The sequence below is a fragment of the Silurus meridionalis genome, chromosome 15, assembly GCF_014805685.1.
Source record: "Silurus meridionalis isolate SWU-2019-XX chromosome 15, ASM1480568v1, whole genome shotgun sequence".
In the NCBI taxonomy this organism is placed as follows: Eukaryota; Metazoa; Chordata; class Actinopteri; order Siluriformes; family Siluridae; genus Silurus; species Silurus meridionalis.
Window position 1 is genome coordinate 20,348,035 of NC_060898.1, and position 14,056 is coordinate 20,362,090.

The window sequence follows — 14,056 nt, forward strand, 5'->3', positions numbered from 1 at the left end:
CTGCATCAGCGTGTATAATGAGCGGATGTGTGCGTTCCAGGCAGGCAGCGGGTATTGTAGCTAAGTTCCTTGCTGTCATGTTGGGTTAGCGATGCATACATGGCATGGTGTCAGTGTTGAGGTACTCTGTCATGTTCTGTTTCAGAAATCCCTCTTTTTTCTTTCTTTCCCTCTCTTTCTCTCTTCTCCCAGCTCTCAATCTGCTCGGACTGAACTGGCGCCTGAAGCCTACCAACGGGCATCTCGTCAGCACCGGCCTCAGCACAGGCATCCCCAGCACTGGCGACGTGGCAACAGTGCCCTCCGGAGGCAGAGGTAGGAGCAATTAATGTGACTGAGCAGTGATGGAGGTTTCACATTAGGGTTTTTTTCCTCTCTGTATTTTGGCTTTCTGTCTACAGGCACAGGGCTACTGACATAAAAAATAAATAAATAAAGGTGGAGATATTGTTTCAGTGCAGAAAGGCTTTGATCTTGTTGATTTTATATTCAAGTGCCTCCCTAAATAGTAGTTATACACCCATGTATTCCTAACAGCTATCAATCTAACAACTCCTAGTGTTTTTTTGTATTTTTTTGTGTATTTCTTCCACATTTTATCTTTTTCACCTTCTATTATGCAGATCTTGAGGCATTTGACAACAGACTATGACACACTCTGACTGGACCGGTGTGCTCACATGAGCAATTTTTATTTTTAATTATCACGGCTGTGGTCTGACAGGAGCTTTTCTACATTCTTCCATTCCACGTAGTCTTTCTTTTGCTTTCAAGACTTAGATCAGCAAAGGGAGAGACACATCTCAAGCCATTCAAATATTCTTAACTGGAAAAATGGGCAAATTTTTTTATCCACCATGTTACCCTCTTTTATCTTACTCCTACAGACTTTCATTCCCCTTCTCTCCAGTGCGTACCTCCACCTCTCTAGGATCGTCCGTTTACCTGTCTATCACCACTGCGAACAGGAAAGGGCTCAGAGCCGATCCTTGATGCAGTCCCACCTCTTAACTTGAACTAGTCTGTCTTTCCTACTGCACACTTCACTGCTATCACACTGTCCTCATACATGTCCTGCACCACCCTCACATACTTCTCTGCCACACCTGACTTCCTCATACAATACTATATTCGCATATAAATACATATTTATAAATAAATAAAACATACAAAGATGAATCTTGAATCATCACTCTATATACTAATATTTTTTACAAAAGGCGAAGCAGCTGATGTTAAAATTTCACACATAATTTTTTAAATTTATGATTTTGAATTATTTTCAAAAGTATTACTAAATTCAGCTTTTCACGTTTTTTTGTTTTTTTTCCCCTGATTTATTTTTGTCACATCACCCACCACTAACTCCCATTCATTCCTATATTCAAACCGGTTGTTATAGCAACGATGATGTTTTTGACATAAAAACACGGGTATACATGACAACAGCTGCAAAGTGCGGCGTATGTCATGTTTGTTTGTGGGTGTGATTCAATAAACACTCGAGCAGTACAAAAAATAACCTTTAAATATCGAACAGGCATAAGAATGAGAGGAGTCTGGGATGTGAGATGGGAATCTGTCTTTTCGTTATTTCCTTCTTGGGCCGAGTTCTTTGATGGACAATTCAAGCTGTTAAAGCTTATGCTCGCATCACAGATTCGGGTTTTGTGTATTAGTGCTTCGTCGTTCTGCTCGTGATACTGACGTGGGTTCTCCCGCACGCTCTATTAGCCAAAATGAAAGTCGTCACAACTCCTACTGACCATCACCAATGACTGATATTTATCACCTCATAGGCATTTACACACATCTTCCTTTTCTCGCTCTAATCTCTAAAACTGTATCCACCCACTGAGAAAAGAAACATTGGTGCAAGTGTGAATGAGCACATAGACAGGAATCCGTGCAGGATCGGGGGGGAACGTGGGCGTAACGTGGGCAGGAAGACGGCGAGTGAAATTGGTTTTGAGTGTAGGGAAGCATGTTTCTCTCTCTCTCTCTCTACATTTCTTCCCTTCTCCCTCCATTCCTCTCTCTCTTTTCCCAAAGTGTTTCTCCTGCAGGCTTGATGGAGAGAGTAGACAACGCACGATAATAGCACACGTCCATCTCAGTTTTATTTCCATGTGCTTGTTTGCATGGGGATGAAATTGGCATCATGGAGGAAAATTCTAGTTTTGCGTTTCATTTGCCACATGTGGGTCACTTCTAGGCTTCTAAAAGGGTTGTTGCGCTGGATACGTCACCAAAAAGCCGTGTCGGAGTAATCGTGAGAGAAATGACTCCATTTCATTATCTAGCTAGCTCAAACAGTAAAAACAGTGGTCTTGGGTCATGCGTACGTCAGTCATATTTCATCATATTGCTTTGCCCTAATATTGAAACCCTACCAATATTTCCCATTGGGCTTCAGTTCATAATTCATTATTATTGTTTGGATGAAGCAGATAAAATTGTTGTGAGTGGCCTGCATAGCTTTTAGATTTATTTGTATTTTTTTCTCATTGTTAGAGTCATTTGGTCATTTTTGGTAGCACTAAGGCCACGTGAGACCAAATTACAACTTGGATGTAAAGTCTATAGAGCACTATACACACGTTCAACCCAACCAGTCAACCGAAAAGAATGATGTTAGTGAATCCAGAACCATGTATTCCAAGGAATCTGCAGGTTGCACCAACTCCAGTTGTATCCCACCTTATGACAATTTCGGACCTTCAAAGAGAAGATGCCGACCCCGCGAGGATCCCGAGCCATCTAGAGATGTACCAGCGCCGACTGGATCCCACTTCATGAAGATTTTAGATGTTGGACTTTGAGGATAAAACAACTTCTGTAATCATTACTCCAACTATACATTGTACATTTGCTGTTTCTCCATCATTGAACATTTAAAGGCATGAAGGATTTGGAGTTGAATCTCAGATGTTGAGCTAATTTATATCCCAGGAGCTCCTGGTTTCACAACTCCAACTAACTGTATTAGACTGTAGAAAGGACATTACCTTTAAATCACACACTCTGGGGCTCATGATATTTCACACTCTCAACTATTTGTATTATTTTTATGATTTATAGTCACATTTTTGGTGTCATTCAAATGAGAAAGTAAGTCTGGTTCCTCTAAAGGTTTCTTCCTCATACAAAGGGAGTTTTATCTTGCCACAGTCACACAGGCTTGCTCATCAGTGGATAAATACACATATTTCACTTATATTTAAATGTTTGCTCTTACTTTCTCTAAAGCTGCATTGAGACAGTGAGCATTGTTAAAGAAAGCACTATAAAAATAAATGTCAATTACCCTTGTATTACTAGCCATGAGATGGGAATACACGCGGGGAAAAAATCCATCTCTCTAATGCTATCTATCTATGCTAAAGTCTATCTACTAGCATGTTTTTGGGAGGTGGAAGGAAACCGGAAAACTCAGAGGAAACTCATGCAGAGACAACGGGAACTAACTGCAGATCATAACTCGATGTCTGCGAAGTCCATGGTGTGTAGTCTGAACCTTGCATGACCTTGTAAAAGTGAAAAGCAAAAAAGTGAGGAAGAGGAGGAAGAAAAAGGCATGGGCCCTCCCGGCCCTCCCCTCCTCTCCCATTCCCTCCATAGTTTTATTTGCGACTGATAGGAGCAGTTCCGCCAGGCTGAGCCTGTGTCAGAAACGCAAACCTCCAGCCTACGCGGGCCAGCCTCTTCTCCTTATGTCGGCTTTCTCTATTTCACTGTGTCTCTGAGGTCTCGCTGCATATCTCTCCATCCATGTGCTGTGTTAATGAGAAGGGCTGGAGCCGACTCCCACTGGTCCGGAGGCAGTGCGACTTTTAACAGGACTGTCACTCAGATCTGTATGTGTGTGTGTGTGTGTGTGTGTGTGTGTGTGTGTGTGTGTGTGTGTGTGTGTGTGGTGAAGCCAGATGAATGAGGGCTGGTTAGTTTAGCGACAGAACCCCTGGTGTTTCTCTTGCACTCATGCTTTCTTGTTCTGTTTAAATGGACATTGAGGGCTTTTTTTTTTTTTGCAGAAATAATAAGTGTCCTGATCAGGCTCCATCAAACTTTGCGAACAGCATGCGGCCTGTCATGTGCCGGAACACTCACTGGCCACAGACACACGAGTCTGCATTACACTTGCTAGTCCACTCTTTCTATTTAACATGTCCATATGGGTTTTATCTGGGTTCTCCGGTTTCCTTCCAACTCCCAAAAACATGCTAGTAGATGGATTTGCCCCTAAGCCTGCATTTAGTGCCTGAGATTCATCCAAAGTGTGTGTTGTGAGGGGAAAAATTTGGAATATTGTATTATGCCTGTTATATATGTTATCAATTTTGGGATTGGCTGTAATATGTTTACCTATTAGGAGATACTCATCTTTGACCTGTGTTTAACCCAATGGGAAAGTAATTATAGATCACTTTGGTTGTCATATTTATGTCATATTTTCACCAGAGGAAAAACAGAAGGTAGACATTTATAACTGTGTTAAAATGACTCAGATGAATGAAGATGGACAGGGAAAAGGTACATATATGGTCGAAGAAAGTGGGATGGTACAGTATAGGGCGAGTAGTAAATTTGTTTGTCCAATCAACTTTCCTTTCTTTAGTTCAATGAAAAATCAATATGCATGATTACATTTAATAAAGTCCTTGTATGATGGAAATTCAGGTCGGTAGTTCTTTGACATTTTACCTGAGATACAGAGCTACCCGAAGTTTCAATTTCAAGTAAAGCTTATTACATTTTACTGGGACTGCCGTAATTTAATTTTAAAAGGTGGATTTCCACAACAGTGTCATGCCCAGTGTTCCTGGGGTAAACACCGAACCCAACTGAAGAGGAATTTAATGAATGATTAATATGTCAATTAATATAGTTAATGATCCATTATAACATCATTATGATAATTGATAATAATAATAATAATACTGTACATATTGATCTTTCAGTACTTTCTTGGCGTATTTGTTACACAAGATGTTATGAGTTATTCTTAGAGGCCTAACATCATTCAGCCCCTCCATCTCATAATGCTTCACTGTCACGCTACATCACATTGTTTCCCAGATAGCCATGGTGAAACATACAGTTTTTACTATTCATAGGGAAAAAAATATATTTAAAAAATTGAAAGAAATATAGAAATGCATGCAAAAATAAGGGAACTAAGGTTGTAGATACTGTAAGGAATGTAAAAGTGTAGGGAGTGGTGAAGAAAGGCAATAGAAGAAAGGAAAGATGAAAGTGCTAAAGAACAGGAATGAAAAGGGAAGAAGGAAGGATGTAAGCAAGGAAAGAAAGGCAAGGATAAAGTTGACGAAAAGAGAAGAGGGGTTTAAAAGAAAGGTGAAGATTAAATGGTTGAGAGAAGGAAAGATCTAGAATGATAAAGGGAGTAGAGGAAGGAATAGGGGAGTGAGGGTATGAGTAAAGGATGGAAAGGAGGATTAAAGGGTGGATGATAGTAAGTAAAGGGAGAATGGAATGTAAGAAAAGACAAAAAGAAGTAAGGTGAACAAAACAAATGATGAAGAAAGGAGAGGGGAACATAAGACAAAAAGATTGAAAGTATAGAATAGAGTGGTGTGGAGGTGTCCATTTTATTTTCCACACTTACTTTTCCACATTTACTTGTCTGCCACTGAGCTTTGCAGCTCTGCAAACTGTGCTGGATATATATATATCCAGCACTGTGTGTGTATGTGTGTGTGTGTGTGTGTGTGTGTGTGTGTGTGTGTGTGTGTGTGTGTGTGTGACTGTGTGTGGGTGTGGGTGTGTGTGTGTGTGTGTGTGTGTGTGTGTGTGTGTGTGTGTGTGTGTGTGTGTGTGTGTGCGTGTGTGTGTGGCTCAGTAACTGTGCTGTAGTTTCTCATGGGAAAAGGCAGAGTTGGAGTTTAAGTTGATGCTTTGGCAACCCACTCTGCAGACTCATTAGTACAGACCGCAGTCTCAGTGGGATAAAACGTGTTGATCTCCTTCATAGGCTCTCAGCAAGTGTTTGTATATGGAGCATAAAATTATTTCTCTCTCTCTTTCTCTCTCCCTCCCTCTCTCTTTCTCTCTCGCTGACAGGCTGCCGTCCTCACTTTTCTTGTTCTCATTTTTTCTCTGCTTCCAGCTGATCGAGTATCACAGATTTCTTCTCTCTCTTTTTTTTCCTAATTCTCTCATATTGTTTCTCTCTCTCAGGGCCATGGCTACTGAGGAACAGCAGTATCAACAGTGGGGAGCTGGAGGTGGGACGGCGAGTAAGTCAGGAGGTTCCTCCTGGTGTCTTCTGGAGGTCTTTGCTTCACCTGCGTCAGGCCCATTTCCTAAAGTTCAATATCTCACTGGGGAAGGACGCCCTGTTCGGGGTGTACATGCGAAAAGGCCTGCCTCCATCTCACGCCCAGGTCTTTAAAACAGCCGCACACACACACACACACACACACACACACACACACACACACACACACACTATATGCACTTGGCACCTCCTACTGTGTTCTCTACTTCTGCCTGTATACTTTTTAAGTGTGTGTCCTGGTGTAAACTCAGTAAAACTGACTCTGTTCTGAATATATTCAGGCAGCAGATCCACAGCGATCTTTATTTTCAGGTCCATCGTTCCCTATGCGGAACTAGCAATTTTTCCAACATGGCAACCTGGACATAGCTTTTTATATAAAAAGTCTGAAGTTTAGTTTACAACAAACAAATCTGGAATAATCTGGAATGATCTGCAAATTAATTCTTCTCTCATTTATTTACAATTCCTTCTCTTATTCACTGTTTTCTTTTATTCACTGTTTTATTTTTAGTTAACTTTTTTTTCACTGTTTCCTATTTTATTTACTGTTTTCTTTTTATTCACTCTTCTCTATTTTATTCACTGTTCTCTATCTGTATTCATGGAATAAGTGTTTTAGTGTTTAATCCCGCTGCATACCACATCTCTATTATATGTTCTTTTTCTCTTTCCACCTTTTCTTTTATTTCCTTCTGTCATTTTCTTCCTTTTCTTTACTTTTTCCAGTTTTGTACTTGCTTTTTAAAATCACATTCCTTTTTTTATTTCTATATTTCCCTTTTAATTTCTTCCCTTCTGTCCTTCCTTCCTTCCGTCCTTCTCTCTTTTCCTTTATTCTTTCCTCTTTTTTATTTTGTCTTCCATTTTTCCTTGCTTCCTTCTTTCCTACTTTCCACACTTGGTTTTCTTTATTTCGTTTCAGTATTCTGTCTTTATTTTTCCTTTCTTCATTATTTTTCTTTCTTTCTTTCTTTCTTTCTTTCTTTCTTTCTTTCTTTCTTTCTTTCTTTCTTTCTTTCTTTCTTTCTTTCTTTCTTCTTTCTTTCTTTCTTTCTTTCTTTCTTTCTTCATTCCTCTCTTTCTTTTCCTTCCTTCCTTCTTTAATTTGCTTTCACATATGCTACATATACAGTTAGTTGTGATTCAGTCGTAAATTCTAGAGTGCCTGTTAATTACATTTTTAGCTGTGGTCCACTCAAACCTGCTCTCTCTCTCTCTCTCTCTCTCTCTCTCTCTCTCTCTCTCTCTCTCTCTTCAGTATGACTATATGGAGCGTTTGGACGGGAAGGAGAAGTGGAGTGTGGTGGAGTCTCCGCGGGAGAGGCGCAGTATTCAGACGGTGGTGCAGAACGAGGCTATCTTTGTGCAGTATCTGGACCCTGGCACATGGCATCTTGCTTTCTATAATGACGGCAAGGAGAAAGAGTCTGTCTCCTTCAGCACGGTGGCTCTGGGTACGCCTGTCTGCCCGCTCTCATTACCATATCACTCGTACACGTTAGCATCTCAGCGGAGGCTTTTGGCTAAAAGAGCAGGGCTTCATTCCAAGCAGTTTAACTGGAATATAGATAGAGTGTTAGCTCTGGTACTTTCGAGAGTGTCATAGCCTGAAAGAGTAGTGTGCGATCGACTGGTGCTAGAGCAGGCTTGTGAGTTGTATACTCCTTTGAGAAATCACACGGAGAAGAAGCCTTTTACTACAAACAACGTTGAGAAAAAGAAATTGCTGAGTCTCTCACTTTGCTTCGTCAACCAGAGAAGGCCTTAGCTCTCACATTCACTTCGCTTCAATGCCAATAGACTGAATGCAGACTTATGCAAAAAAAGGAACATTTACCAAGTGCTTACTGCTATAAAAGATTTATTTTGAAATGGTTGAAGAAATGGATATTAATAGAAAGAGCTTAGAGATGCCCCTGGAAAACTCGCTTGCCAATTTTTATGTAATTTAATCTTTGGCCAATTTACACACTCAGAATAGGGCACTATCTGCACTCTTTATCATACATGAACTCAATCACAGGTGCCCACGATTGGCTCTTTTTTCTGTTGCACCTCTCAGTCTTTGTCTAGTCTTTACAGTCTTATCATCTTCATTAAATATTTTGGTGATTTCCATTTTCATATCTCAAACACAAAGACAAAATATCACTGTATTGCTAAATATACTTTCTTACATTTGAAATGTCTTACTTTCTGGAAATTCGAACTGTCGAGTTTTTATATATTTTTAACTAATCAAATTTTTAGAAGATTTAACTGTAATAAATGAACATTCAGTGACACCCAGATGAGGATGGGTTCCCTCTTGAGTCTGGTTTCTCTCAAGGTTTTTTCCTTTGCACATTCACCACCTTAATTAGGGACATACTTACACTTATAAAAAACATTCTCATTCATTCTTTATTACTGCATTATCTGTGTAAAGCTGCTTTGAAACAATGTCCATTGTTAAAAGCACTATACAAAGAAAACAAATGAAAATGAAAAAATGCATTCAATTTGAAATCATATTTAATAATGTCCATTGTCTGAAAGCAGCTTCATGTAGCTTAATTATTACATTTATTTTTCATGGAGTCATTTACTCCATGAATAACTAACAAAAACCCACCACATTGGTCAAGATAGTGAAGCTGTTATGGTCTCTTTCCACTTATTCATGGAGTAAAGAGGAACCAAAAAATTGTGTATTGCAACAAATAGGTCTATGGATGGGTAATTAGGTTTATAATCTTCAATGCAGATTTGTCTGAATATTGCTGTTAGCACTGGCATCACTGGCATACACCATAATGAAAATTGTCATTACTACCCCAAATAAACTCCTCAAACCTGAAACCTCTACTAAGGCAGCATTGTGGGAGACATTTTGAATAATAGTATGGATATTATTATCCTGATAGTTATTAATCCAAGACCACCACCTCTTGTCTGTTCAGCTTTCGAAGATTTATGCCTTTATGGCTTATTACGGTAATAAAGTTCCTCTTGTTTCAAGTAGAGCCAAGGAAATTTAAACATCGGGGCCTTGCCCTTGTCTTTGCCCTTATCATTAATCACTGGGCATCATTAACCCACTTCTTTTTCGACATCACCCAGATTCTGTGCAAGAGTGTCCGCAGAACTGCCATGGCAACGGAGAGTGCACATCAGGAGTGTGTCACTGTTTCCCCGGTTTCCATGGCATGGATTGCTCCAAAGGTACTAATCAAAGTGCATCTGCTTCTTTCATTACTTCCTTGTTGGCTTACGCTTGAGCCGTTGACTATGCCAAATTGACATTTCATATTAACATATACTTGATATAAATAGATATAAAATTGCAGGCGCTTGAACACTACAATTATTCAAGTTCAGCTTTTACTGTTTAGCTCATTCACATACTTTATTATACTATTTATCCGATCAAAGCTGTTCTTTTTTCACATATAGCTAATATTTTTCCACATTCTTTGGTATTGTATTATCTGGAACAGAAAAACACTTGTCAGGTTTTTTGGGGAATCCTTTTGCGGTTATTTATTAAGCTCAGTAATTGTCATTTGATTTGAATCAGTAAATAGTAATATGTTTCATATTTATGGACAATATTTAGCTTAAACTTATGCTCTGATATTTTTACCCTGTATAATTAAATTTCAATTATTTTTTTATTTTTTAGCTTTTAACTTTGACTAGTCATGGCCAGGATTAGTAAAACTGTACTCTTGTAAACATGGCAAGCAACTGTAAAGCATTATGGCAATCTAGTGCACTGCACCCAAAAACAGCTATCCAGCTATCCTGCGGAAATAATCCCATAGTCTATAATATATAATAATAACTATAATAATTATTTATAGATTAAAAATAATTGTGAGTGTGAGAAAGCATAGGAAATGGCGGCACCTCCACCTTGGACCGCCATAATCACAAAAAGCAAGTCATATTAATATTTTCTCAAACTCACGTGTGTAAAAACAGACAAAATATAATGCTGATGGCTGTTAAAATACCAGAGACAAAATAATTTGTTTGTTTTGTCTGCTTCTTAAAAAAAAAAAAAGAGTAGAAGTAGTTAGGATTATCTATTATTATCTAATATTATGATGATCTAATACAAATCGGGTGTATTCTTTAAAAAGTGTAACACAGTTCGGTATGTAAAAGTTAAGGACGATTCTGAGAATGTACAGATTAGTCTATGGCATTATCTCAAAGTCTCACGCGAATTTTAAAGGATGAGCTACTTTCCCTCAGAATGCTAGTCACACAGTGTTTTGCTAGTCACCCAGTATAACACTGTTGCTATGTAAAATCTATATAAAAAACATTCTGTGAAGAAATGTACTTAAATAAACATGAAATGTACACCATTTTTTATCCCAATCCTGATTATATTCAATGAGCATGTTTGGTATCTTTTAAGTGTGCACTTTAGCTTCAGGGCTAATGTAATGCTAACAAATCGAGTTAGCTTACAGTTACGCATCATGCTCACTGTATGGAGAAATGGTTATGCTCAGTCTCTACCAAGTCCATAACTTTATCAACATTAGCCGATTATAGACTTAGCAGTTTTAGTTGAAAACGCATTGTCATGCTAGCACAAATTCTGGACCCCTGTTCAGACAGTAAGTCGGAACAGCAATAAAAAAACAGTGCATATTGAGGGTTTCTAGTGTTTAGTTAAAATTCTTTGTGCAGAGGTCTGTTTTTTTTTTGTGATTCAGCGAAAACTGTTGCTGTTGCTCTTTCTGTCACTGTGTGATTTACTGGTGTTTATGTAATGAACAAAAAGCAAAGCTGAATCAAAGGTTTAATCGAAGCCTAAAATGTCTAATCAACTATATTTGGGTTAGGAGGAAAATTCGATCCTATTTAATATTTTGTAAAATAAATAAATAAAATTTTTAGAAGGCTGAAATTTGGTACTGAATACTGTATTTAAAAGCAAAACAGGCAGAGCGAGAGCACACTGCAGCCTTTTGCTACAAGACTCCACTCCTGCAGATATTGCCCTTTTTTTGTTGGTTGAATAATATGTGTGCGAGTTGTATTTCCTTCATGCCAGATCTGTGGGCCTGGCTGAGTGCTCGTTTGTGCGTTGGGTGTTTATCGTATCGTCTCGCTTTCTGATTCGCCCCTAGTGCTTTCATATAATTTCCTTGTACGCAGTCACAAACACTGATATTATGATATGAATAATAAATAAGTCCGTGCCGCCAGATGTTTGTTTAACCGAGGATTGCCCGTGACTGTGTGGTAGCTCTTTGATTCCATGTTTCTCACCACTCCGCTTTAATTACGCTGTTTCTTCTGTTTTACTTCCTCTCTGGCCTTTTCGCTGCAGCGGCTTGTCCCGTGCTGTGCAGCGGAAACGGACAGTACAGTAAGGGAGTGTGTGTGTGCTACAGCGGTTGGAAAGGGCTGGAGTGTGACGTCCCAACGGCACAGTGCATCGACCCCGAGTGTGGCGGCCATGGCACTTGCACCCACGGCACCTGCGTGTGCGCAGCCGGATACCGTGGGGAGAACTGCGACGAAGGTAAGAGTCTGGACTTGGTTGGTTTCCTGTAATTAACATCTGTACCAGTTCTGACACACCAAGACACCTGTCACATATCAATTTTTACAGTCATTTTCCTCTTCCTTTACTTCTTCCTCTGTCTCTTTTTTTTTTCCTCTGCCTTTGGCTCCAATTTTCATTTACTTTTGCATTTATGGGATTTGGTGGATGCACTAATCTAGAGTAACTTACAATAATCTTATTTATAGTAGTTAAGTGTTAAGGGTGGTGGTATTTAAATCATGACCTTCTGATCAAAAGTCCAACATCTTAACCACTGAGAAACCTCTTCTTTTATTTTACATTTACTTCCTGTTTCTTCTTTGCTCTCTCAAACCTCTTCACTCACTTCTGCAATTCCTTTTTCAACTCATCTTTCTCTTCTCTTCTTTTCATATCCTCTTTCTCCATTTACTTTTCTTTCTTTCTTTCTTTCTTTCTTTCTTTCTTTCTTTCTTTCTTTCTTTCTTTCTTTCTTTCTTTCTTTCTTTTCATCTGGTTTCCCCTCTTTTCTTTATTCCTGTCCTCTCCTGAAACTTATATCCTCTTTCTACTCCTTTCTCTCCCTTATTCTCCGTTTTCACTTCTTTATCTCCTCTTTTTCAATGTACTTCCTCTTTCTTTCTTATTCATATTCTATTATATATCTTCAACGCCTTCCTTTTTCTCTTCTTGCTCCTCTTATTTTCTGCCCGTTTTTTTTTTTTTCTGCGTCTCCTTCTCATATTATCCTTCGTCCTATTTCCTCTTTTCATTTACTGCCTCCTCTTTTTCTTTGCCAATTTGAAGAACGATTTGAATACAACTGATTACAAAGAGGTCTAATTGTATTCATTTGCAAAATATAAAATAGCTTTGTTTCTATAACAAAAAGAATTGAGCAGGTGTTTAAACGCTAATTAGGATGCGGGATTGCAGGTATGGACAGTTATTTTCTTTCACACAGCTGCAGAACGCAGGTATGTGTCGGAGATCAGATGGAAATTTGCTAATTTTCACAGATGACAGGCATGATCATCAGTCAGCGTTAGCTAACACCAGTTTAACTACCACAGCTTGGTGTGTGTTTTATATTTTAGAGGAACCCAACAGACAGACTGTTCTACACACCGAGGGGAAAAAATTCCTGATACTTTCTAAACACGTAATAAAAAAACAACCCTTTTCCTGGCGAGATGAATTTCAGTATCTGTGTTATATTAATAGCTCCAGCAGTGGGGTACATACATCATAGGCAGTAAGAAGGGAATTAAATTGGCCTTATTGATCAGGCTTTTAAAGAATTGGCCTGCTTATATAAGATCTCATTCTTTTTAGGCACTGGAAAGATCCCAGAAGTCAGTTTAAAAGAGCTTCATTAAAATGAGTTTGTGATCAAAAAAAAAAAAAAAAGAACAAGAAAGAAGTTTTACGGAGTGTCTGCATGTGCAAGGTCAAGAATTACCTTCAGGGCTTTTCCAATCATCAGGAATATTCTGATGTACAGCCTTTATTGTATATGTTTGTGACAGCTCACTCTGATTTTCCTCTCTTTCCTGCTCTCAGTGGATTGTCTGGATCCAGAATGTTCCGGTCACGGAACCTGCATATCGGGTCAGTGTCTGTGTAAGCCGGGCTGGACTGGGCCGCTGTGTGATGTTCCCAGGTCTCAGTGTCCAGAGCAGTGCCATGGTCATGGAGTGTACAGCGCAGATACGGGTCTCTGCACATGCGAAGCTAACTGGATGGGTCCTGACTGCTCCATAGGTCAGTGCTCATTTCCGCTTCATTTATTTTTTCACTTTCTCAATCATTGACCCTTTAATTTTCTACTCTTCGCTTCTCTTCCGCATTGTGCTCCTCCTTCGCGTCTACTTTTCCTCTTTTGTTCTCTTTCAGAACCTCTTATTTTTCATATTATTGTTTTCTTTTTCTTCCACTCAACAATGTGACTTCTTTCCCTTCTTTCTCTTTTCTTGTCAATTCCATATTATGATGTCTCTTTGCATATCTTTAATTCTTTACTCATTTCTTACCGTTCCTCTTGCTCAGCTTTCCTCGTCTCTCGCTGCATCCTTTTCTTAATCCCTTCCTCGTTTTTCTTCCTTTCTTCCTCCATTTTCTCAGTCTTTTCCTTTCTTTTGCTCTAATAAAAAATACTTTCTGTTATTTTCTCTTTCATTCTTTTCCACATCCTTTCTTGTTTTCTCTTCCCTTTATTT

At 39.0% G+C, this 14,056-nt stretch overlaps 1 protein-coding gene across 4 annotated transcripts in view; it reads left to right on the top strand.

Annotated features, from left to right (window-relative positions):
* Positions 1–14,056, top strand: part of tenm2b (teneurin transmembrane protein 2b) — a 319,514-nt gene that overhangs the window by 273,689 nt on the left and 31,769 nt on the right. For all 4 annotated transcript variants that reach the window (XM_046867732.1, XM_046867731.1, XM_046867734.1 and 1 more), the window contains 6 exons: positions 193–315; positions 6,202–6,407; positions 7,563–7,758; positions 9,407–9,508; positions 11,640–11,834; positions 13,401–13,601. In XM_046867732.1, the coding sequence (XP_046723688.1) occupies positions 193–315; positions 6,202–6,407; positions 7,563–7,758; positions 9,407–9,508; positions 11,640–11,834; positions 13,401–13,601 (1,023 nt within the window). The remainder of the gene's footprint in view (positions 1–192; positions 316–6,201; positions 6,408–7,562; positions 7,759–9,406; positions 9,509–11,639; positions 11,835–13,400; positions 13,602–14,056) is intronic.